Here is a 26991-nt window from a genome sequence, read left to right on the forward strand (position 1 = left end):
AAGCATCTAATTCAGTGGATTTTAGTAAATTCACAATATTGTGCCACCTAATTCCAAAACATCGCCCCAAGAAGAAACTGTTGACTACCCTCTCCATACTAGGTATGTTTTGCTCCCTAATTAGAATGTGGGTTCCCTAAAGTCTTCTCCAGATCCCTCAAAATATTTAACACAGTGCCCCGCACAAGCAGGTGTCCAGCAGATGCTGGCTAATTACAAGACTGATTGCTGTTAATTGGCTGGGAGAAGTGCTGGAGTGGGGATGGAGACTCGGAGGGCAAGAGAATCAATTATTCCTTTGTTCACGGTTATGAAGTGACTAAATCTGTGGGCAATTTTGTCTACCACGTTATGTGTAGGTGGTATTTACCAAGCATGGAATTCCACTTAATATCATTTTGGTTTTGCCTTGTGGAAAATTTATGATATAAAATGAATTAAAACAGCTTTATGCACCTACAAGAAAAGATATATTTCCAAAAATGTTAAAGAAATGCATGGTGGCTGCACTTCAGCGTCTGTGTGAACAACTATTAAAGTGTTGAGAAGTCCAGATTCTGTAGTCTGGTTTTGATGACGAGATCAGGACCATTTATGATTGGCAGAGTGGCTAATATGCAAACGGTGCCAAAGGTTTCACGAGTTTGTTCTCTTAAATGGCTTACGTAGTCCTTTTGTAACCTCTTAACATTGAAATTGGCTTTCAATGATAAACAGACAGTTTTCAGCCCATTCTATTTAGAATTGTCACCAAAAACATCAACTCTTATTTGTATAGGATTTTCAGTTTACAATAGCATTTATCTGCATTAACAACCAGCAGGTTATGTTTATGGAGAGGGATACACATGAAAGGGAACAAATAGCATAATACATTTTCAATTAGCAGGGCCCAGACCAATGAGATTTCACTGTGACATCCAAGGATGTGGAACACTAACATTTATTGAGCACATACTGTGTACAGATATGATGCTAGGCATCTTGCTTTTATTTCCTAATTCTGGGCCCAGACCCACTGAAGGAGGGATCTTTATAGTGTTCATGTTACACTTGAGAAGAGTGGTTGCATCACACATTTGGTAAACTAGGACAAGAACTAAAGTCTGACTCAAGGCCCACGCTCTGAACCTTCACGTCCCTGATTCTACCTTTGGATAATCTGGCAGTGCCCCACTCGAACGTCATGGGATGACAGCTCTTGGGTTCCTGAAAAAGTTTTTATCCATCCTGAGTAATATGTCTTGATGTCTAACAATCAGGTGATTCTTCTCACCATCTAAGTCTAGCTTGGTAACACAAGTAATACCAAGTAACACAGCCTAATCCTCTTGTCTAGATGAGACGCAGAAAGCTACACGAAGCTTTATACAAATGATTTTCCTTTGCATAGTGATTCATTCCTGTTCTTGGTAAAGCTTGTATCCGAAAAAGAACTATCTCTTCAGTAGCAGTTGGTTGGTTCCTTGAATTCTCAAGGCAGAGGATGTGATAGTGTTACATTTTTCTTTGCATGGCTACTTCCTAGTCAAATAAAGCCAATCTACAGGAAAGCCAATTAAAATTAAAGGCAAAAGACAGACCCAGAGTGGGACATAGTTTCTAGATTTAGTGGCGAAAACTATTCTGATTTCATTTTATTTAATCTATAAAATAAAAAATACTGTGAGTCAGTCTACACATGGATGGGGGTGATGTGCCTACCAGCACTAAATAAAGTGCGTCTTTGGAATTTGGGATCGAGAAAGAAAAAGTCACCTACTGAGAGTGAAGTGACTACGTTAAGTGCTGCAAAGCCCATGACATTAGCCATCTGCAGAAGTAACTCACTTGCTCCAAGATAGGATGAACAAATGATTTTTTTTTTTTTGATAATAAGACATTTCCCCAAATCCCTCAAATGACTAGGGTGTCTCCAAGATCTCCAACATGGAGGGCAAGAGCTCTTCTTTAGCTGTGGTCTAAAGAATTATAAAATTTCTTAGATGAAACCATCGAAAGGGAAGAGTTGATCTGGAGAGAATCAAGGAAAAGAAGAGTCAAGAATTGAAGGTATTTATTGCCTAGTGTGGTCCCAGGGAAAGGAGAGGGTGCCTGGCTGAGAGTGTGATACACAGGTTTGCCTGCCTGTCAGCTCCATCGGGATAAGGGAGCATTGTCCTCGCTCAGTGAATCACATGCCTGACAAATAATAAACACTTGATAGAATAAGAAATGATCAAGTACCCATCATTGGGTTCCTTTTTGGTTGGTTTAGACTAGAGCCACCCTGATATCTTAAGAAATCAGTTGCCTTTCCTAAGGGTAGTTTTCTATTGATAAAAGTCTACACTGATTATCTGACAGGTATTTAACCCACTAAGTGGCATTTACATTTCTTAGGGCAAACAAAAGGCATTTTTAAGTAGAAATCAGTCCTTTGTGAGTTTGGCTAGTGTGATTTGTTCCTGTTCTGTTCCTAGCGCTAATAATTTTACCATAAGAGAAGGGGAATAACACTGGGCATGTGTAAAGCTGAGGAACAGACATGCTCCCCTGCCAGTTGCCCCCACCAAGCATGTGTTTCACAACTCAGTGTGAGCAAACAATCCTTGATTTGAGCTCTTTCAACTTTCAACACTTAGCAGGTTAAACTGTATCCTGATGCTGAGTTGATATTTCTTATGTCTGATCTTAATTTGAGTATCATTGATATGAGCATTTCTTTCTTGCCTTTAAAAACCAAATAAAAAACAAAGCCAGCAGTTTACATAGACTTCTCGTAGACAGAATTGGGTTCAGTTTTAGACATTTCACAGAATGGAGTGGCACGTTTGTGTGAATGGGAAGAGGGCACAGCTTGGAAGATCATCCTAAGGAGCAAAGGTGGGGTTCTTGGTTAAAGCCAACTAAGAAAAATGGGGGATGGATGATTTTGTGAAATGGGGCAGGTGACATGTAAATGTGAAGTTTATTAGAGGATAAGCTTTGATCCACAAGTAGTACAACGACAATGGGTATTTGGAAACCTTAGCAAGAAGAGGCCTTTACATATCAGTGGTCCTTAGAGCAGGTAGGCTCATGGGAATAGTGATACCCAGGGGTCAATGTGGGTAGAGAGCTGGATTGGTAAGGAGGAAAACAGGAAAGACCAACAAGATTAGTGGAGTTGACGAGAAGGCATGAGTAAAATAAGGATTTGCCAGGGTCTTGAGAATTCACTCATAGGCAAATGTGAGAACAGGGAACAGAGGTTTAGGAGAAAGGAAGCATGCAGAACCTTGAGGTCAAGGGGGAAGATGAGTGTACCACTTAGAGGTGCTGCATGGCTGAGGCTTCACGAGCTGCATGATTTTGTTATTTGTCCTCTAAACCGAGTCACTTTTGAGATTGAAAGGGGGTGCTTTTAGTATTTGCACTGGGAAATGAGCATAAATTAGGACAATCCTTAGCAAACTGGGGTACATGGTCACGTTCATGGTCACTATTCATAAGTGACCGACACTTCCTGAGGAGTGAATTTCAGTGGCCAGTAGACCACTGAACCAAAGACCAAGTGAACAGCAACTGGGGAGCTGGAAGGAGACAGGACCAAGCAGAAGTAGGAGTCCCTTCTCTTCCTACCTCATGGATGTGACTACACATAAATAATGGCCACACGTTAAATTGTACCTTGTTGGTTTATTTCATACCTCCTGGGAACATTTAGCCAAATTGAACTTGATGGAGGGGAAATAATGCCAGGGTGGCATTGCTTCTCCCGGGAGGCTGGGTGCACAGCTTCTTAGAGGATTGAAGTAGCATTCTTACCATTCCCTGCTGAACCCAGAAGTTGGCAAGCCCCATTTTTTTTTTATAAATACTAAAATGAAGGTTTAAATACATCTTTCAAAGCTGCCAAAGAGCAGAGTGAATGCCTGTTCGAAGCAGGTAGCTGGAGTTTTAAAAATAGGCTTCAGGGCAATGTCATACTCATTAGAATTTCTGGCTGCTTGGCCTGGCTTTATTATGGGATTGTTTTTGCAGGCGTGTGGAGGGGGATGATTAAACCCTTTCATTCTTCACTAAAGTGGGGTGGCTGGAGGCAAAACTGCAGGTGTGAGTTGGAGAAGAACTCACTTTACAACCGGCAAGGGGAGAGTGTGTACACCACCAGGGCTGTTTGTGCTTCTCTGGCTTTGGTGCCCAGCTAACTAAATGGCCCTGGCAGGCTGAAATGACACTCTAATGATAGGCTGAAGCCCACAAAATGAAATTAGTTGTAAAACTATGTGTACCATCAAACCATCAAATCAGCTGTGGTCTTTTGCTAAAGAGGTTAATAATACAGACATATAAGTAGCCACTATAGCCAGTTCTTACAATTTGCTTTATTTTTACCAATTTCTTCTGTATACAAAAATGCATTTAATAGAGCCAATTTTTTTTATTTGGGGTTAATATTGGAATATATAAAATTAGATTATATTGTTTGCATTTCTAAGGTAAAGTCTGAGTTGTGGTCGAGTCCTTCACTCAGGAAGTGTCTCATATACTCAAACATTGTACCCTTTCAGAGGGAACTTACGAATTCTATCTTCCAGAATTTAACTATATTTTTCTCTTATGTGAATCTATAGTTGTTAATCTACTGGTTTCAACTTAGTATTTAATACATGGGATGCTTGAATTTCCATTCTCAGGATACTTTACTTAGGAGTAAATCCACCCAAGTAAATAAAATAAGATACAAATTTACTTAGGGAGGTCAAAACGGGTGGATTGCTTGAGCTCACGAGTTTGAGACCAGCCTGAGCAAGAGTGAAACCTGTCTCTACTAAAAGTAGAAATACTGAGGCAAGAGGATCACTTGAGCCCAAGAGTTTGAGGTTGCTGTGAGCTATGATGCAACAGCACTCTACCAAGGCTGACAAAGTGAGACTCTGTCTCAAAAAAAAAGCAAATTCTCCATCTTTTTCATGGCTGACAGTATTCCATGGTATGCATATACTGCAGTTTATTGATCTATTCATGAGTTGATGGGCAGTTGGGTTATTTCCACAATTCTTCAATTGTAGATTGAGCTAGTATAAACATTCAAGTGCAAATGTCCTTATGGTAAAATAATTTTTTTTCTTCTGGGTAGATACCTAGGTAGTAATGAGATTATGACATCAAATGGAAATCTACTTTTAGGTTTTTTTTGTTTCTTGGTTTTTTTTTTTGAGACAGAGCCTCAAGCTATCCCCCTGGGTAGAATGCTATGGCTTCACTGCTCACAGCAACCTCCAACTCCTGGGCTCAAGCGAGTCTCCTGCCTCAGCCTCCCAAGTAGCTGGGACCACAGGCGCCCGCCACAACGCCCGGCTATTTTTTGGTTGCAGCCATTATTGTTGTTTGGCGGGTCTGGGCTGGATTCAAACCCACCACCTTAGGTGTATGTGGCTGGCGCCTTAGCCGCTTAAGCCACAGGCACCGAGCCTACTTTTAGTTTTTTAAGTGTTCTCCATACATCTTTCCAAAAGTCTGCAATCCTAGGTGGTGTGCCATATAAGTATTGAGTACATTGGGTATAGGACACAACTACAACAGGGACCTCACTTAATAAATGCAAGCATCATAATTAAATCATTTGTATACTCATATTAATCAGAAATCTAAGCATAAAGTTTGCAATCCCACCAACAGTGCATATGTGTTCTCCTCTGTATGCATCTTCAGCTTTGGGATCTTGTAATGTGGGTTATTCTCACAGGAGTTGGGTGATACTGGTTTTGATTTGTTTTTCTCTGATGATTAGGGATAATGAGTATTTTTTCATGCGTCTATTAGACATTCATCTATTTTCTTTGGAAAAGGTTCTGTTCATATTTCTTGCCCATTGATTGATGGGGTTGTTTGCTTTTTTCTTGGTGATTTGCTTGAGTTCTTTGTAGATTCTGGTTATTAGCCATTTGTCAGATTTGTACCATTGAAGGTTGTCTATTTGCTTTGTTGATTTTCCTCTCAGGTGTGCAGAAGCTATTTAACTTGATCAGATCCCATTTATTTATTTTTGATGTTGTTGAAATCATCAATGGAGTCTTCTTCATAAATTCTTTCTCTATGCCAATAATTAATAATTTAATTATACCTTTTAATTTCAAAGGTATTTCAAAAATTCAAAATTTCACTTTCTTTGAAGCTACTGAGAAGGGTACTATGGCTTTGATTTGACTGTCAGCTTGACTGTTGCTGGTGTATTTGAAGGTTATTGACTTGTGAACATTGATTTTATATCCTGAGATGTTACCATTATTGCTTGATCACATCCAAGAATCTTATGGTTGAGTCCTTAGAATTTTCTAGGTATAAGATCATCACTATCAAAGAGCTAAAAAGTTGGACCTCATCTGTCCTAGTTTGGATACCCTTGATATCCTTCTCTTGCCTAATTGCATTGGCTAGGACTTCCAGCACCATGTTGAGCATCAGTGGTAATTGTGGACTTCCTTACTGGTTCCATTTCTAAGTAGAAATGCTTTCAGATTTTCTCCATTCAGTATGATATTGGCTAGGCGTTTGTCACAGATGCCTTCTATCAGTTTAAGAAATGTTTCACTCTTAAAAACTAATCTAACATGAAACAGAAAAGGGTGGCCACTTGCATCATGCAATATGCAAAGACCCTCTAAACTCCATTGTACGTTTACCGGTTGTGGACCAATTCTGATGAAAGGATTTAAACAATAATTCCTTGTCATATTTAAAAATATAGATTTCAGAACTCCAATGCTTAGGTCCAAAGCTAATTCTTCCTACTTGTTTTCTAGATTTTGTCCCATCTGCTCTTATGGCTGTCCATTCTTCCTGATTCTCTACTCTCTGCCTCTTCTGGATGTCTTCCCTCTGCTTGTTAATATGCTGATCTCACTCCTACATTTTCCCTTTGTGATGACTTCAATCAGTTACTCAAGGCAGACACCTGGAGTCATCTTTATGCCTCCATCCCCCCAGCCTCTAAGATGCAGACATTCACCAAGTGGTATGAGTTTTACTGCCTAAATAGCTCAAAAATGTCCCTCTGTTTGTATCCCCACTGCCACTGCTTGGTTTAAGCCTGTGATCCTCAACTATAACACAATCAAATAAAACATAGTAAGCACTTAAATCAGGGGTTTGCAACCCTGGCTGTACATTAGAATCACCCAAGGAACTAAAAATATATCTGCTTGTGCTCAGACATTCTGATTTAGTTTTGTGTGTGCTTTTGTGTATGTGATAAAGTCCTGGGAATGATTTTTAAATTTTTCCTAGGCGGTTCTAATGTACAGCCAGTAATAAGAACCCCTGCTCTGGACCCTCGCCATGTCTTACCTGAAAGCCTTAGACTACTAAGAGACTATGCTTCCTGTCCTTCCCCTCAAATCCATGCCCCGTTGCATCCTTCAAGTTGCACTAGTATTGATGTTTCCCAGCCCTGCTTATGTGTTTGTAATATTTGAGTGTATATACAGATTAATACACAGATCACACTAAGCTCCGTGGGAGGAAAGATACATATTTTATGACTCCCAATATCATTTTAGGTGTTTAATAAATATTTGCCAGATAAATAATCAAGACAAAAAAAAATCTTTAAATGGGAAAAGAAAGGGAGACAAATTGTGCCTCTTGGACAGATGGCAAAGTGTAAGACTGTTCTGTGGTTGTCAGACATTCTCACAGGTTTCTTATACTGGACAAGCAGGCAAAATGCAGGGGAGCAGTACAAACATCCACATGATATTCTGACACTAGTTTGAAGGAAGAGTAATTGGGACTATTACCTGTTACTTGCTTCAGGAAGAATATTAATGCAAATTTAAAACACTCCAAAACAGCTCCTTACAAATTATTAATAACATGTCTCCTCAGAAGCAATTTTGATTTATTTGCAGTCTTTGTTTCTCTGGCCACATTACTGAGAAGCTTAGAAAATTTAATACTTTCTGCCCTTTTCAGAACTTATAGAAATGGCTCAAGTGTTCTTTCACCTGTGATTGCAAGGCAATGCAAATCCCTTCGCCTCCATAAATTTCTTCCTTTGTTCTTATTCACAGATAAATACTTCTATTTCAGAAAATTTACATCTTTAGTTATATATCCATTTTTGTACTCATTTAACATTTAATGTTTTTACATGTAAAACTTAAGTTATGAGAATGTATGCATATACATGATTGCCATATTATAAATTTAACAAAAAATGAAATGCAAACATTCTTGTGTATTATTATGGCTACCTACATATAGACTAAATGTTAAAATCACACATGGGAAAATAATACCAGCTAGAGGGTAATGTTCAGGTCTGGCAACAAATCTTTACCTCCTCAAAAACTTCCTAACAGAGAAGCCAGTGTTCTAAAAATTGACTATTGTATAAAAGTCACAAAATCTTTTGTTAAAGATCTATAAGCCAGGCTTTAACTTCAAAAACCTTGATGAACGTGCATTTGGAAAAGAACTTCAGCTGACTCAGCTGCCGTTGATTAGATGACCACACTAATCAGTACTGAATGTGCACAGCTGCCAGGTGGATTGGGCGCCTGAAACTCCAGAGTGAATCAAGGCAGTCATTAGTTTGTGGGTGGAGTTAAGACTTTGGACTAGATGAAAATATACAAGGGAGGGATATAGAGAGAGAAGTGATGGGCTGAGGATGGAAAGCTGAAGTGTAAGAAAGAGGAGGAGTCTACCTAGGAAGCAGAATGCATGTCGGGAGAGGGCACTGTGTAACAAACCAAGGTGGCAGAGGGAGTGCTCAACAGGACCCAAAGAAATGGCCAGGAAAGGAAAGGCCAGAGAGGTGCTCATTCTTTGCTCCTAGAAGGTAGGGTAATTTTTCATGGCATTCCCAGTCTGGCATATTGTAAACATGTAGTAAATGTTTAGTAAACTAAACTTGATCAGCAAGGGCAGGTGCCAAGCAAGAATTTTTAACAGCTAATGTACAGCTCAGTTCCATCAGGAACTCTCATAAGAATGAACAAATTAATGGCTTTAACAATCCACAATGGGGAATTAATTGTAATCAGATCGAAACAGCAGTTATTTTGAGCCATCTGCCAAGGTGTGGGAATGACATTTAAAAACAAAACAACGAATGCCTAACCTCTGTGTGTACATGGTGGTATTCTGGATGATGGAATTTTACTGGTAATTTTAAGAAACAAAGAAAAGACCTTTAAAATCATTAAATTTAGATTGTAAGAGTGTTTCCCCCATACAAATGCTCTCTCAAGATCATTTGTAGAAGCGTGTGTAGTCATGAGGAGAACAAACCACATTAAAGGAGGTAAATGACTCTCCAAGAATGCACGTGTTGGTTGCTATGACAACAGCTGGGTTTTTATTGAATAGAGAGCAAAAAATCAATTAGAAACCATTGGAAGAACTTGCACGGGAGCATAAAACAGTCTGCTCACAATTTCAGGAACTTTGGCACATTTGAGTACTGAAGGAAATGGGTTTGGGTGTGTGTGCCCATCAATGGAGTTGTAAGGAAAGTCACTCTCAGTGCATTTCCATCATTCCATTGTGCCCTTCACAACCTGCTCTTCTCGATACCCCAGTGACTTATCAGAGTGGTGAAAATTGTAGCGAGTTAAGTTACTCAGGAGGCTGAGGCAAGAGAATCGCCTAAGCCCAAGAGCTGGAGGTTGCTGTGACACCACAGCACTCTATCTAGGGTGATAAAATGAGATTCTATCTCAAAAAAAAAAAAGAAAAAAGAAAATGTAGTGAGTTACTTGCCTCTTTTGTATAAACGTCATCAAACAATTTTTGGCTCTGATCAATTTTTCCTGGACCCAAAGTCTTCATTTTTACTTATACTAACAGCCTACATCTGTGTAGCAGTTTCTTCCCCCATGAGAGCCTCCTGACAACCCTCTCCCAGGTTTCTTTTCTCTTTTTCCTTGGGGATTTTAATATTCTCCATTCCTATCTTTCAGAGTTACTAGGAGGACAAAGAAAGATTTGCAAGTTTTTCAAACTCATCTTAAAACTTTGTTTAATTGATAGATTGGGAAGAGGTCCTATGACAGAGAAGATAAAGGCCCACGAACAGCCACGCCGAGATCATACATCAGCTCTAGACCACAAGTGCTAAGAAGATTTGGTGGAAGGGTTCCTGTGGTCATCCAGTGGTAGCTTTTAGCCTTGTGAGCTCACTAATCTCATGAGGAAACGGGCAGGCTTTCAGAGTGGACTGTACATCCTTCAGTGCTCAGATAACCCAATGTATGCTATATACCGCCAGCAGATTAATCCCAAAGCACCCCCTTCATAGTAGTAGTTTTCAAATTGGAGGTTGAGACACATTACTAGGTTTGAGAATCAATGTAGTGGATAGAGACCATCATTTTTTAAAAGAAGAAAAAGAAAGAGATTGACATAGGAAATACAGTGCATCTCCACAAGTGAAGTTAAATGTGTTTTGTGAATCATTGCTTCATTCTCCTGCTCTACAGTCATGCACTGTGCTGCTAGATTGAGTGTACTTTTTACTGCGGGTCTTGGCAAAAAAGGTTGAAAGGCAGACTCTTCTCTGCTCAGAATTTCCCAGTGTTCTCAGTGGTCTACAGAAAAAAATGACCACAGAAAGACTTCCATCTCCTTCATGTCTAGAGCTGAGGTTATCCCCCAAATCCACAACTCACTTCTGCAACTTTACGCGAGGCTTGACTTTTCTACTCACCATACTCTCAACGTTGGCTTATTTCAGTGTTAGCGCTGGGCCTTTTGCTCGCAATGCTTTTTCTTGTTTCAAATTCTGCTCTGCTTTGAAAGAGAGCACGCCGGCTATATCTTGCCATTTCACGGCAGGATCTCTGTCTCTCCTCATCATGCCCCTTCCCTGTGCTGCTGACCGTCTCCACACTGCAGCTCTCCAGTTGTCCTCTCTGCTCTTTACCTCCCATCATACCCCACTCCTACATTTCCTCTAGCAATGTCTTCTCCCTTCCCGCCTCCCCGCCCCCCGCCCCGCCCCGGTTGCTTTCCTCTTGGCATCTGCCTTCTAGCTCAGCATCGTTTCATTGGCCTGTTTTTGTAGCTTTGTTATTTCTGCTTCCCTGTGTGTGTCTCTAGTCTCTCCACTGACTAAGAGCAGCTTAGTCCCAGGACTCAAGTATCCCCCATGATGTTGGGCACAATGAAAGGTATTTAATAGGTACTCAGTAAAAATGTCTTGGATCAATCAATCATTAGTCCCTCCCTTGCACTGAAATGCTACCATATTCATTCTAGCATTTTTCTCTTTAGATACCATGTTTTGTATCTGAAAAGTCTTTGCTTTTTTAAAGTTCTCTCATATTTATCATCTCATTTGATTTTATCTATGAGGATTTGGTAAAGTAGGCATGATAGATAAAGTGACTGCATCTTCAAGAGGGTTGCACCAATGACACAGCTTACCAGTAATGTCCCTAGAACCAGAATCTAGGATGTGTCCTATTCTATGCCACCCCCCTATTTCAGGGTAAATTTGAAAATAATCACACAAGAAAATAAGGAGCCAATGCCATGAAAATTGCATATGGGGGAAGAAAACCAAAGAAATATCCCAGGATATAACCTGTGTTTCTTTTGGCATGAGAATTAGAATGCCTTGTAGGAAGACCCAAATTCTACATATCATTTTTGCTTCTGTAACTGTGCTTGAATTCTATGATGCCACAGTAAATAGGAGGAAATGCACTATCTGCCTATGGAGGATACGTTGCTTCCAACTGTCAGGCTGACAAAAATGTCATTAACCCCATCCTGACAGTAGCTGGGACTCAGTACAGTGTTACAACCGAGAATCAAGTTCTCTTTCTGGTTAATTTGTTTCTTACCAAGTTGTTCTCCTAAATGTTGGCCTCTCTCGGTTGAGATGACTCGCTCATCTTCCATGTCACACTTGTTCCCAACCAGAATAACCTGGGCATTATCCCAAGAGTATGTTTTGATTTGAGTTGACCTAAAAGAAAAGGAACAAGCACAAAACAGTCAGAGGGAAGAACGGCATAAAATAGAGAAGAAATACAATCCACAGATGATGATGATGATAGCCAAAAAAACAAAACAAAAAAAGCCCAAATAAACATTTGACATTTAGTATTAATTGGTTCAGTGCAATTTCTTCCTTTGGATACTCACCAGAGATGACATGAGTCAAAAATGAAGGGAACACTGGTGGAGTGCTAAGAGCTCTTTTGTATTTAATGAGCTTGACGCTACTGTTGTTCCTTTTTTTCCCTCTTCTACTCTCACCTAAGGTAATATTTTTACAGCTAGGGTAGCCAACCATCCTGGTTTGCCCAAGACTTTCCCAGTTTTAGCAATAACAATTCTATGTCCTGAAAAACACCTCAGTTCCTGGCAAACTTAGACAACTAGTTGATTAATTTACAAACCATCACACAAAAACATAACAACAACTTGAAGAGCTAAGGTAAGTGGGGCTTAGGAAATATGGAGGAATGATAATTTTTTAAAAAAAGAATCATAAGGGTGGTGCCTGTAGCATAAGTGCCTAAGCCCACATACACCAGAGCCAGTGGGTTCAAATCTGTCTGAGGCCTGCCAAACAATGACAACTACAACCAAAAAACAGCTGGGCATTGTGGTGGATGCCTGTAGTCCCAGTTACTTGGGAGGCTGAGGCAAGAGAATCACTTAAGCCCAAGAGTTTGAGGTTGCTGTGAGGTATGATGTCATAGCACTCTAGGGCAATAGCTTGAGGCTCTGTCTCCAAAAAAAAAAATAAAAAAATAAAGAAAAAGAGAATCCTAAGTACCTATATACTCATGCCTTACATTTCTAAGAAAAAAAATTTCCCCATTGATTAGAAACAAGATTATAGTATAATACAATGGGCTGACATTTCAAATTGCTATAAACAGAATATCTAAAATTTAGAATAAGCCTCCAGTATGGATTGTGACACAAAAAAACAACTTTTGATTTTGAAAATTAGATAAGAATTAAAATAGTTTATATTTGCAGGTATTGTCCTAAAAGATTTAAATAGGTTACATCAATTTAATTCTAGACTAAATCAGGAGATGTATTAATACCCCATTTTACACTTGAAAAAAATGAGGCATAGAGAAGTTAAATAATTTGTCTATAATCACTGGCTGATCTGGGAATGAGGCATAGAGAAGTTAAATAATTTGTCTACAATCACTGGCTGATCTGGGAATCACACGTGGGTTATGCCTCTCAACCCTGTGCTCTGAAACACATTTCCATGCTACTCATTAAGGTGTGAGGAGTGAAGTTCTCATGGACATTTTTTCATCCAGAGAGGAAGCTGAGAGGGAGCCACGTTCCTTAATCCCCCTTTCCATTGGCCATGTTCTTATTTGAGAATAACAGTCTGAGGTAAGTGGGGAAGACATATTGCCCAGCAGTGGTCAGGACAGAGGTACTGAAATGTTGGAAACCCAAACAAATGATTAAAGTTTGAAGGAATGTATTTGCAAAGAGTTCAAAGGGAAGCTTGGGAACGGTCTTATTAACGATTGTCAGCTCCTTCAGGATTTTCGAATACAAAATAGTAATGAGCTGTTCTCAGCTTGAAGAGGGAATAAAAAACAAACGGCTTTAAAATGCAGCAAGAGTGCTTTCAATGAGATAAAATCATTATTTCTCCCTCCTGAAAAGAAAGGAAAGAGCTAAGAGGCACATAGAGTTTTATTTCAGAGTATTCCCCTGAACCAAGTATATACAAGTTTTCAAATGAGATTCAAGTATCTGGTGTTATGCACCCTTAATTTTACCTGGACATCTCTGAGGCACAGCATATTATATCAGGAAATCTTTCTGATTCTGATACCTAAATTAATATTATATTCCTTTACCAACAGTAAGATTCAGCATGTATGCATGGACTGGATAAATAAAGACAGAAATCTAAGGTCTATACTTTTTGCTCCCCGCATCTTATGTGTGGAGTAGGTGAAAAAAATGATGAATTCATGGTGAATTAAGCTATAAAAAAATCCCATGCCTGGATACACCTTAAATCTCAAATGCTAGTATATTTTTAGAAAGAAAGTCCAAAGTTTCTTTTAAAGAATCTCAAACCTGATCATTTCCCCTTATATATATATATTTTCAGTTATCTCTCTATTCCTATAGGTCTTATAGGCCAATGGTTAGTCTTTACTTGGAAAGGCTCTATGTAGAAAGCCCTTATGTTAAAGGAGAAAGTTCTCATCCTGTAGCACAGCTAGAAATCAGATACTCAGAATGAGATTGGTGATGGGAGTTCACAGGAGAGTGTCACAACTATGAGGGAAAGGAGTTAGGCCAGGGTGGAAGTAACAGACCTTCCTGAGCTTCCCGAGGACATGAGGACAAAGGCTTGCTGGAGGAAATTTACCACCCCCCTAACTGGAGCCAACTCATTCCGCTGCACCCTGACTGTATAAACTCAATGCAAAAAGTACTTTTGGGAAGGTCAGGGAGGTGTGTAACTCAGCACCCACTAGCTGATTTGTGACCTTTAACCAAGTTAATGGAAAGCTTGCTTCTACCATTAAACACACCTGAGTATCTTAGTTCTACTGACATAGTAACTCATGGGTTCTTAGGCTACTGCAATAGATTGATTACACTTTTTTTTTTGAGACAAGAGTCTTACTATGTCACTCTTGGTAGAGTGCCATGGCATCACAGCTCACAGCAACCTCAAACTCTTGGGTTTAAGCGATTCTCTTGCCACAGCCTCCCAAGTAGCTGGGACTACATCATAACACCTGGCTATTTTTTGTTGCAGTTGTCATTGTTGTTTAGCAGGCCCGGGCTGGGTTCCAAACCTGGTGCATGTGGCCACTGCTGTAAACACTGTGCTACAGGCGCTGAGCCTAGTTTACACATTTTTGCCTATACAACATTCCCATTTCTCCAACCATTTATATTAGTAAAATATATGAAAAGGAGAACTTTTTTTTTTTTTGGCTATAACAATATTGAACCATCCCCCTGTCCATTTGTTTCATATAAGAAATAGTTTAATGTAACTTCATCAAATTGCCGAGGAGATAATATCAAATGAATACTATCTACGATTACCTGGAAATTATAAGGGACAATTGTTTTGAAAGCTTAGAGAGCTGAGGAAGACTAGTTTTCTTTTTAATGAAATAAAAATTACAGTTCTGGGGCATTTGTGCTAAAGTAAACCAAGGATTGAATTGCTGTCAGAGTTGGATCTTTTCATGACTGAAATCAGGATTGCAAATACTCAATGTTTAGCTTAGTTTCGACTACTCTGGACTTCCTAATGTTCTCCATCAACAGAGCAGGGAAAGTCACTTTAGGCACAGTTTCACCATCAGCAACCAGGGATCAGAACAACCCAGACTGATTCATGATTTGCCATGGAATCTGAGATGCCATAAATTATAAGATAAAATTATTTTATGATAGCCAAGAACAGAAAGACATAGCAAATTAATCCCTGCTTAACACGGATAAGTCACCTCAGCTTACTGTTGCTTTAAAAGGTCTTTCGTGTATTCTGAACAATTTAGAAACTGGTTTTTGCCTTTAGTTGTTTGCTTAGCATATGACAGATAATCAGGCTATGCCTGCAGCACTAATAAAAGTTAACATACTTTTATCTGCTCTTATTTTTCCTTCTTAGGTCCTGTAGTGCAGTAAGCTGTTGCTTTGCCAGAAGATATATAATAAAGATCATTACTCTAAAATGAATATTCATATCATGAACATTAAATTTATACCCTTTCTGCATACACAACAACTTTCTATCCATGTATCGACAATCACCTTACTCAATTGAGGAAATGACAATGTAACAGCTATGACAAAGGTTATGCATGTACAAGCAATGAAGTCCGGGTTTGGGGCTGGTGCCTAGTGACCATGACGAGCCATTGATGATACGACACGTATCAATGTTAAAGACCTTCAAGGATGGAAAATTGTGCTTTTTAGGATCTGAAAGATACCCCTGTGTTCTTGATATTTCTTTTGTGTATGAAGATCTAGTTTGAAATGAAAGCTTGAGTTACTCCCTTAACTCAGGAGGACTTAGAGATAAGAAAATAGAAACTCCATATGTTGAGAAGGACTCAGAGCTGTGCGTGTTTCATCCACACTTTAGCATGAATTAGCATCAGAAGAATGTTGAGAGAATAATTCATTTCCCATCCCTTCCAGCTCAGTATCATAACAGTTGATTCAGTCAGTTTGAGAGAAGACTCTAATGCTAAGTGAATTATAGGGGGATCATTCTGAAATTCTTCAGCATTAGTGTATTCCTACATAAAAAGAGGCTACTGTATTTTCTACTTACTCTGGGGCTATTGTAGGCCAAATATGGTTTTTGGTAGGGTTATGCAGCAGGTAGAACCAACAGCTCTTTGCAAATAGAACACATTAGTTTCATCTGGGAAAGCCAGTTGTTTCTCTTCCCAAATTCAGCTCACTGCATCCTTTCCAATACCTATAAGCTAAATAGTAATTGGGCTCTTCATTAAAGAATCCCAAATTTTGTCTTTAACTCATATTTCCAGGCTGAGGTTCTACACGAGCAAATTTTTAACGGAGAGTAAACAGCCTTCCTCTGGCATGGGTATTCGTGGCACAACACATGTTTGTTGAATAAAATTCTTTCATGTGGTATTTATATGTATTTACTTTTTTGGCTGTTTTATATATTTTGTAAAAATTTCTCATTGGAAAATGAGTTTCCAGTCATCTCATTAGAGGGATCGTCACTTAAAGACAGTGGTGTTACCAAATAATATACATGTAAAAAGATGATTTATTCCTGAATCTCCGCAAAATATCCTTTGGGACTTACTCTTAATTTCAGCAAGATTAATGGCATCAGAAGCTGTATGCTGGTCACTATGGTTACGCAGCAAATGGCAGTTAACTCAGACCTCACCAGCACCAGATCAGAGTTCCTGAAAATCCTGTTATTTAACTGCTACTTAGCTAAAACAGAATGAAATGAAACCAGCAGCTCTGTGGTTATATATAATCTCAAAAGGGAGCGAGAGAGGAGGAAAGCGTAATTTATTACCATTTCAGTTTTTGTCAAATATGATAGTGGAGTGTTTGGTGGAGTGAGACAGAGGGAGATAAAAAGAGTTTGTGGTATTTTGTGATATTTTACACATAAATAACTGCACTCTGCACAAAATAAAAAAATTAAGTCTGGAGAGCTATAAACAAAGCAAATTCCTACAGTATTTCTAGAATTTGTTCTCTCCTGTTCTGGGTGAGTAATTTCTAGGGAAATAATTTCCTATGAGTTCAACCTCTTCTCACAGAGAACGATGGACACTTGCTGGTCACAGTGTTCTGAGAAACAGTCCTCAGAACGCACCGCAGTGACCCACAAGAGCTGTTATTGTCTCCTAGGGTATCAGGTGGGCTGTGTGTGTGGGGGGAAATGACAAATCAGAGAGACGATGACTCACTCTTCCTCACCCAGTGTAGTGTGGGTCGATCTTCAGAGTGCCCTTTCTGATTCTGGAAGATTGACATCTGTCCACTGCACCCATTTTCCTGACTCTCTTTGACCTTAAGGGTTGGCTTTTTAGTACCGCACAGCACACTTCAAGTCTGTAAGGACACCTCCCAACTTCCTCTGCTTATCCTATCAGATTGGCCCTTCTGGTAGTTTGGCACTTACTTATTTATTCCATTTTTCTCAACCTTCAGAAAGCTTTTAAAAATTACCTCAATTTAGAATAATTAAGTGAGAATCTCCAAGGACTTCATCAGAGGTATTAACAACCATCTCTCCAGGCGATTTGCATGTGTGCTCAAGGTTAAGCAGCACTGGATGTTCACTGCAACTACTTTCCTCTTTTAGTTTTTACATAATCTTTTAAAAAATTTCCCATCAAACAACACAAGGCATTTGCAGGTGGTTTACAAAGACACCTCCCAAATTAAAAAAAATAATTGAAAAGGATAGAGCCATTGTGAAGAATCAAAAATGGAAATACAATAAAACCTGATGATTTACATGTGCTATCAAGGCTAAGGACAGGTAGTTTTAGAAGTTGACGAGCCAGATCTTTTATAAGTATGTTACATCTTTTAATAAACAAGTTAAAGGAAACAATTTAAAAGTTATTCATACATGTTCTTCAACATTCAATATAATATTTTATTAATTACAGAGATAGGTTTACATATTTTGATAGAATTGCTCCATTCTCATTAAAACTTCTATCAATACAGAAAAAGTAAAGGAAGAAACACAATGATCAGAAACCTGACTATTCCTGCTATTAGCCTTTTGTGAACATTTGGCAGTAGGTTGTATAACAGTTCGCACTTGGTTGTTCCTTCTGTCCCTGTGGGTAGACGGTATTTCTCTGACTTTGGACTTGGCCCAGTGAATTGCTTTGGCCGAAGTCATACAAGAAGGTGTGATGTGTGCCACTGTGTGTGACAGGGATCAGAAGCATGGGGAACATCCACCCACCCTCTTTTGCTCTTTGTTCTTCATTGTGGGAAGAGCCCATCTCAGCAAAGGGTTGCCGTGTGGGACTGCCCTAGAAATGAGAAGCTGTGAGGAGCCTAGCTAAGTCCCCCGGCAAAACTAGAAAAAGCCCAGTTTAACATGACAGCCTTCCTGGGGCCTGGGCTCACCTCCACTTCTAGCTCCATCTTTCTGGCTCCGAGCGTCATCTCTTGCTCTCCTCCCTCCCTCCCTCCCTCCAATTCTGATGAGGGCTTAGGCATTTCTTTGTTTCCCCAGACAGTCTGTATTTTCAGCAAGTGAGGGTCATCACAACGGGTAGTTTCAGGGTTTGTGAAGTTTACAATTAATAAGCATCTGAAGTCTCGATTTAAGAAAATGTTGCAAATTATAAACACAGAATGAGGTACAGGATGTGCTACGGCAGATGCTGCCCCTGTCCCCCGAGCTTTGCCACTCTGTCCCTGCTGGCTGACTTCCCGCTGCCAGCATCTGCATCTCTTTGCTCTACAGCTTTTTCTAAAGCAATAGAAGGTCATCAGGGAAGGCCAAATACAACAGGGAAATAACATGTCCAAGAGTAGACCCGAGCCAATTACTGCCAGGAAGAGGTTTATAAATACCCGAGTTCCCTTTCTCCCAGGTTGCTGCCACACCACTTCTCAGAATTTTTAATCAGGATTAAGCTCTAGTTACTCATAATGGTAGCTGGCTTGAAAACCCACCTCTGATTGGCTGTCATCTTTTTCACAGCTCACTTCCCCTTTCCCACAGGGTATTTCTTGTACTACCCAAATAAACTATTTGTATGCAAATTCCATTATCAGAGCCTGCTCTGAGGGAGTCCTAGGAAGACACTTAGAGGGGAATTTGTCCTAGTAAGGGGCCCCATTTTTTTTTTATTGAATCATAGCTATGTACATTAATATAATCATGGGGTACAGTGTGCTGGTTTTATATGCAATTTGAAATATTTTCATCAAACATTTTCTTAGTTATTGTGTTAAGGCATTTATATTCTACCCTTAGCAAAATGTACCCTTGTAAGATGTACCGCAGGTGTGGTCCCAGCCATTACCCTCCCTCTGTCCACCCTCGCCCCTCCCCTCCCTCTTCCCTTTCCCCATATTCTTGGGCTATAATTGAGTTATAGCTTTCATATGAAAGCTATAAATTGTTTTCATAGTAGGGCTGAGTACATTGGATACTTTTTCTTCCATTCTTGAGATACTTTGCTAAGAAGAATATGTTCCAGCTCCATCCATGTAAACATGAAAGAGGTAAAGTCTCTGTCTTTCTAAGAGGTCCAAATTTTAACAGTGGTCTGTTGCTCACCGCTTGAAAGCACAGATTGTTACATTTTTTCCCTTTATTCAGAGTGCCAGTTTACTTATACACCACTGAACTTAAGCTTCATTAGCTTTGCGAGAATCCCCTGTGCCACTTACGGCGTCTGCGTCCAGCTTTCTCATTCTTCTCCACCTGGTCTCAGCACACGTATTCCTCTGGGTTAGGGGTCCCTTGGGGTCCCTTGGGGCCCCTCCTCTGTCCTGTACATCTCTCCGGGTGGCTTTTCCCTGATCTCTGGACTATGGGGGCCGGGAAGTACAGACTGCTCACTGTGTGTTCTCTGTCATGTCTCCAACATTCAGCAAAATATATGGCCCATAGAAGATATTCAAGCAGTAACTTTGAATTAGTGATGGAATAAAATAGTGAATGATAGACAGAAAAATGTCTAAGAAGTTGAGGTAATTCAGAATATAAGCATAAAATTGAAACAGCACAGGAGGGAACCACCACCTTTTGTGATGTCAGTGCCCCACCATGCCCCTTTTAGGATGAGTTGCTGGCAGGTTTGTCCATAGAACTTTTTATACCCTGTCAGTGTCCATGGTACGGCAAGGCAAGTGCATCCCCCCAAAACACACAGTTGCAAAGGCCATCTGTGTGCCCAGGTTTCATTCCAGCCTGGAGAAGTCCTTTCAATCCAGCACCAATAGTCAATAAAAATACCTCAGGAGCAACTTAGCACCTTGACATGGTAGAATAGTTGCTGGGCCGGGGCCCTAGTCCAGCTTGGTTGTCTTGTAGACAAATCTGAGATTCCAGATGTGAAGTGACTCGACTGAGGTGGCACAGCTACCTTGTGTTGGGTGTGGGTCACATCCCAAGGCTTCCCAGGAACGCTCTTCTACAAAGTGCTGTCTGCTTCCATAGGGAGGGAAAGTGACTGTATTTTACTGAGCATGGAACTTGGTAAGAAATTCAAATCCTCAATATTTGGTTATCTTTTAAAATAAAAAATTCTATATCTCCTGGAAAATTTTTAAAGTCCTTGAACTTCTATACATATAGGAGTGTCATTCAGCTATGTGGGACCGAGTAGAACTAGAAATGCTGGAAGGATCTGTTTGATTTGCCTTTCTGCAGTAAGTCTGTTGCTCAGGGTCAATGTTGCGAATTTATTTTGAGAACTTAAGCAGCAGCAGCCTTCTCCCTCCATGTGGTCCTGAAACTACCTTGCACCACTTCTAATTCTGCATGGTTAGTCTGAATCTAATCTTAGCCCCTATTTCCATCATGCCTCTTTTTTTAATAAGGTTTTTTTTTTCTTTGCAGTGTTTTGGCTGGGGCTGAGTTTGAACCCACTACCTCCAGCATATGGGGTTAGCGCCCTACTCCTTTGAGCCACAGGTGCCGCCCCCCATCAGACCTCTTTTACAACTTCCGATCTCATTTTGATTTCATAAAATGTCAAATTCTATTTTTTGAAACCATATGGGTGATAGAAACAATCGGATATCTCTTTTCCTCTATGCAAGAGAAACAACAACAACTAGGTAAAGTAAGGATCATTCTTTTGAACAACAAAGAGCGAGGAATGAAAACCTAGAAGTGGGTCAGATGTTCCTCGCCCAAGAATGACTGGATTACTCATTTACCAAGGGCAAGGTCAAATTCAAATAATAGAATTTGGATTGTTAATAGGAATATGCTTTCCTCAAGTTAGGCAGGACTGTAATGTTCCCAGAGGAATGAATGGTTTTTGGCAAGATGGGCTGCTTCTTGGGTTAATGGTAAGGTAATCGGGTTTGCTGAAGGGAAAGCTGAACTTAGAATGAAGTACCAGAATCTGCTCCTTTCCTTGTACCCCTAGTGGCTAAACAGAGGAGAAGTTTCATACACAGTCAGTACTTAATGAAGAACCAAAGAGGGTCCTTCTGTGGGAGAGGAAAGTTTTGCAAATAGAAGAGGTACTGCAAGTTTGTGGAGTTTGTGGAACTTTGAAATGGGATCTTCAGGAAAAGGAGGAGAGGGTATAGAGGAAAGAAAGGAAACCAAAGAAGAAAAACCACTCAGGTCTTTTGAAGCCTAGGGCTGTGAAGTCTGCTCTGTAGGCAGGAATTGAGTAAACTGGATATAGTTAGATCCTCTATTCCTCTAACACTGGACTGCTGCCTTTGAGCTCCTATGCTCAGAAAAGAGTGTGTAAGACTTCAAAGTGGACAAAAAAGATGAGTGTCCTGCACACCTTTCTAGGTTATTTCTGCTTTTCGTCATCTTTGCTGTTTTACAATTCCTTAAGTGGTAGAAAACTGACAGTCATACAAATGAATTCTTGCCAATAGAAAGAGACAAATGAAAATGAATGGTCTGGCAGGAGGCAAGATGATTATTGCACCGTGGATATTAACCCATTTTGCGACTATTGGTAAATGGGTCTCAGTTTTTCTGATTGCCTCTGTGTGTACACTGGAGATTTCTTTGTCCCTGCGCAATACCTTGCTGGTTCCATCTTTAAGTCTTGAGTTAAATATCTTTAAAATATGTTCATATTTGGATAAAAGTTAGAGTCTACCTTGTATTTTAAAAAATCACCCATCACAACTTAACAAAATGTCTGGCAGAAAGAAGTCGTATCTTTGGAATGACTAGGCAATATCTCTCTGAGAAAAGGCAGGTAAGCAGTGTCACCACAGTAGAGACACCATGTGTCAGCAGTAGAAACACTCCCAGGCAGACTGGATGCCTCAAGTATCCTGCCTCAAACATGGAATGCTTTCTGAGATTAGGGAGTCCCTGGTCCTTGCTAACCCTCACGTGACATATGGAGCAGTTATCACTCTGGTTGGACTCAGTAGGGTGAAAGAACCATAAATACATAATACTTATACATATAATATAATATGTAAATACAAACATATAATAAATAAATCACAATAAAATAGTAGCTCTCACTTTCAGCCAGGCAATGTGCTAAGTACTTTTGCTTTTATTATTATTTCATTTAATTATTAAAACAATTTTAAAACATAGGTACTATTTGGGGTTTTGTGTTTACTTTTAGACAGAATCTCACTCTGTTACCCTAGGCTAGAGTGACGTGGGATCAGCCTAGCTCATAGCAACCTCAAATTCCTGGCCTTAAGTGATCCTCCAGGCTTAGTCTCCTGAGAAGCTGGGACTATGTGTACTTACCATGATTCCCAGATAATTTTTCTATTTTTAATCAAGACAGGGTCTCCCCTTTGCTCAGGCTGGTTTTGAACTCCTGAACTCAAGGGATCCTCCTGCCTCAGCTCCCAGAGTGCTAGGATTACAAGTGTGACCCACTGTACCTAGACTCTGTAGTTACTACTGTTTTCCCATTTTGCAGGTAAACTATAAAAATGAAGACTTACTTAGGGTAAGCTAACAGAAACACTCTGATAATATGTAATGTACTTGGAATACAAATCATTCCAATGAAGCAGGAACTCAAAGTCCTGTGTTCTAGACTTTGTCCCTAATAAGGATAACCAGGACTATTTTCTCAGTTTTCTGAATCCCTGCTTCCTCTTCTATGAAAGAGAAGAACAAAGCCTACCCATTTTCTGGCCATATTTTTTTGAGGATCAAGTGCGAAAATGTCCATTGAAACATCTTGAAAATGATAGAGCATTACGTGGATGCAAAGTATTAATATTACTAATGAACTGATATCATTAGTTATCCATATGGTATGGACACATTACTCAGAATCATTCCCTAAACAATACTCATTGTGATTTTCTTTGCTGTTTTGTCATCTCTACTTAGAAAAATTTGAAATGGAAGAAAACCAACACCAGAATACCATTTGATTCTATTTAAACTCAACAAGTGCATTGTCAGGCTTTATGCAAGGAGCTTGGGAGGCAGCAGTCAAGAAGAAAGATGTGTTCTCTGCTCTCAGGGAGCTTGCAGTCTGGCTGCACACTGTGATCTCACAAATACAAGCCATGCAACTCAACAAGTGTTTATTAAACCAATTCTGTGTTTAATACAAGACACTGGAGTCCACACCATATGCTATGCTTTGCAAACTTTACCAGGCATTTGAATCACCTGGAAAATTTGCTAAAATGGATTCTTGCATCTTGTACCCTAAGATATTCTGACATCTGGGGTGGGGCTTGTTAGAGATTCTGTTTCTCTAACAAGCACCCAGGTCAGGCCCATGCTGCCAACTTTCAGATCTCACTTCAAGTAACACCTAATAGGGACAGACAAGCAGGACATGGCCCTTGTCTTCGGGTTGCAATGCCACCAGAGGAAGAAAGTCTGATTTGAAAAATTGATGGTAGGGTGGCGCCTGTGGCTCAGTGAGTAGGGCGCTGGCCCCATGTACTGAGAGTGGTGGGTTCGAACCCGGCTCCGGACAAACTGCAACCAAAAATAGCCGGAAGTTGTGTCAGGTGCCTGTCGTCCCAGCTACTTGGGAGCCTGAGGCAAGAGAATCACCTAAGCCTAAGAGCTGGAGGTTACTGTGAGCTGTGATGGCACAGCACTCTACCAAGGGTGACAGAGTGAGACTCTGTCTCTTAAAAATAAAAAAGAAAAAGAAAAAAGAAAAATTGGTGGTAGAGAGAACGAAGGAGGGAGGGAGGTGGGGGGTCATGGTGTGTAACACACCTTTTGGGGGCGGGTCACAATTATAAGAGGGAATTTACCTAACAAATGCAATCAATGTAACCTGGTTCTTTATACCCTCAATGAATCCCCAGTAGTAATATAAAAAATTTATAGGATACCAAGATACTTTTAAAAGGAACAGATATCAACAGATAAGGATGAAAAAAGATGTCCCACTATAGAGTGAAAAAAAAAAAAAAAAGCAGAAACATGATAAAATTCTAACAGGTATCAGGTGGTGCCTGTGGCTCAAAGGCGTAGAGCACAGGCCCCATATACTGGAGGTGGTGGGTTCAAACCCAGCCCCAGCCAAAAACTGCAAACAATAAAAACGAATTCTAACAGGTATAGAACAATTCATTTATGACAAAATATGGCAAAACTGCAACATATAATGGATAATTATATTGTATATATTTGGATATTTCTTATATTAAGGTACTTTTAAATATTAGTTAAGAAAAATACCAATGAATCAATGGTAAACTGGACAAACGAGACAAAAGACCAAACAAAGTGGAACCAAAAAAAAAAATAGCCAATAAATATGAAGAGAGAAGTAGACAATGTATATCACATTAATAAGGCTATATCTTATTTATCTTTTTGGGGGGACAGTCTGATTGGCAAAAACGTAATACACTGGTAACATCTGGCCCTGATAATGGCACAGAAAAATAGATTCTCATATTCAATATACTGCTGGGGGGAGTAAAAACTGAAAATCCTGGAAGGAAGATTTGTTGGTGTTTCTTAAAATAGTAAATGTCTATATCCATGACCTAAAAAATTCTATATTCTATCATGCTATCCTACAGAACAATTTTAAGTATGTAAACAAAAAATGAGGCCAACAGAAACTAGAGGTGCCCTTCCTGTCCATTAATTAAGGCAAGGCACAGTGTTTCAACTTAATCTTATACAGACATGAAAAGAAAAGCAAATATGTATTTTTGTACTGACTTGGGAAAATGTTATTGATACATAAAGTAAAAATAAAAGTCAACTGTAAGTAAAAAATAAAAAATAAAAGCAAAAGAAAACTTGATGGTAAAATGGGCAGAGTAGAAGGGGGGGTGGACTTTTAGTTAGAAATTTGTGGTGACTGTTCAGCCGCTCGGGGAGTGGCAAAGGGAAGGGATGGGGCAGTGAAGGGGCTCGTACAACTCTTTCACCCCATTTTATGCCTCCAGGCTGTGTCTGTGGGCATCTGACACCACCTGCTCCCCTACCCCATTCTCTTTTCCTGAACATACAGTCTTATCCAGGTTTTATAAGAGGTGGGTGTTTTTTTCCCCCCGTTTTCCATAAAAGAAGGATAAGAGGGCGTCAAGTTTCCTCTCTGTGACCCCTCTTACTGTTTCTTGTTGTTACTGGGTCCAGAAAGTCAGTGACTTTTAAACAGAAACACATAACCATGGGTCTTTAGGTATTCGTCAGTGTCAAGTCAGCTTTCATCTCCGGGTCAGGGAGATGCGTCGGCTGCAGCAGAGGATGGTGGATGTTCAAGTGGGGCTAGGGGCTCGTGGGGGCAGGGCTGGGGGCTCTCAGAGGGCTGAAGGGCTAAGTTGGGTTGAGGCATGCCTGGCAATGGTGATGCCTCCTGTGGGGCAGTGGAGTGTGGGCGGGCCTGGGGCCTCATCCTGGGGCCTGCATCATCATCGTCATCCTCACCACCATCGTCTCTTTTGTGAACCCAGCTCAGCCTGCCCTGGGGTCAGGTGAGGGGAGGGGCATGTAGGTAAGGGGCTGCTCCAGCCAGCTGTGTAGGGAAAGGGGAAGGGAAAGAAGAGGAAAGGAGAAAGATAAGCAGGGAGGCCAGGAAAGATTATCCTCAGGGCCAAGTAGCAGACTCACTGTCATTTTCTAGGCTTTAAGTTTTGGTAAAAGAGATCGGGAAGGGCCAGAGCTTCAGCTCTCTTTCAATATTTGCCTTTGCAACCCCTTCTATTAAGTGTTCCTGTAGCATTTTTCTGTTGATAGTTATACATTCACTGTAAAATCATCTCTCTCTGTCTCTTTCTCTCTCTCACACACACACACACACAATCTAACCTTTAAAATGACAGCGTTTTTCAAATGAACCAGAGCAAAGAGGTTTTGTCATTGCAGAGAACTCTGGCCTCAGGAAACCAGAAAAATACGAAAAGGCCAAGCCCGACAGTTGCCATTTGCCCTTGGTCGTAGGGAGTAATTGCTATTCAGTCTTTCAGGTCTCATGTCAAACAATGCATCTTGTAACGGGTTCAGCTGCAGGTTGGGCATACAAACCATAGCACTTGTGCTAATACGCCTCATCTCTCAGTGGTGGAGTAGTTTGTTAGATCTCACGCTCAGTTCAGATGCTCAAATTAAGTTCTGGTCTCATGCCTCTCTCTGATAAGAATGATCTGTGCTCACATCACCTTCCTTAAAGACAGACAAGATCGGCTCAGTGCCTATAGCTCAACCGGCTAAGGCGCCAGCCACGTACACCTAAGGTGGCGGGTTCGAATCCCCAGCCCGGACTACCAAACAACAATGACGGCTGCAACCAAAAAATAGCCAGGCGTTGTGGCAGGCGCCTGTGGTCCCAGCTACTTGGGAGGCAGAGGCAGGAGACTCGC

At 40.3% G+C, this 26991-nt stretch overlaps 1 protein-coding gene across 1 annotated transcript in view; it reads right to left on the reverse strand.

Moving 5' to 3' along the window:
• The window catches only part of RAB3C (RAB3C, member RAS oncogene family), a 259905-nt gene that overhangs the window by 9304 nt on the left and 223610 nt on the right, over positions 1–26991 (reverse strand). The window contains exon 4 of the mRNA XM_003782744.2: positions 11823–11947. Coding sequence (XP_003782792.1) covers positions 11823–11947 — 125 coding nt within the window. The remainder of the gene's footprint in view (positions 1–11822; positions 11948–26991) is intronic.

Source organism: Otolemur garnettii, unplaced genomic scaffold (assembly GCF_000181295.1).
Source record: "Otolemur garnettii isolate 467f Iridium unplaced genomic scaffold, OtoGar3 scaffold00005, whole genome shotgun sequence".
Lineage (NCBI taxonomy): Eukaryota > Metazoa > Chordata > Mammalia > Primates > Galagidae > Otolemur > Otolemur garnettii.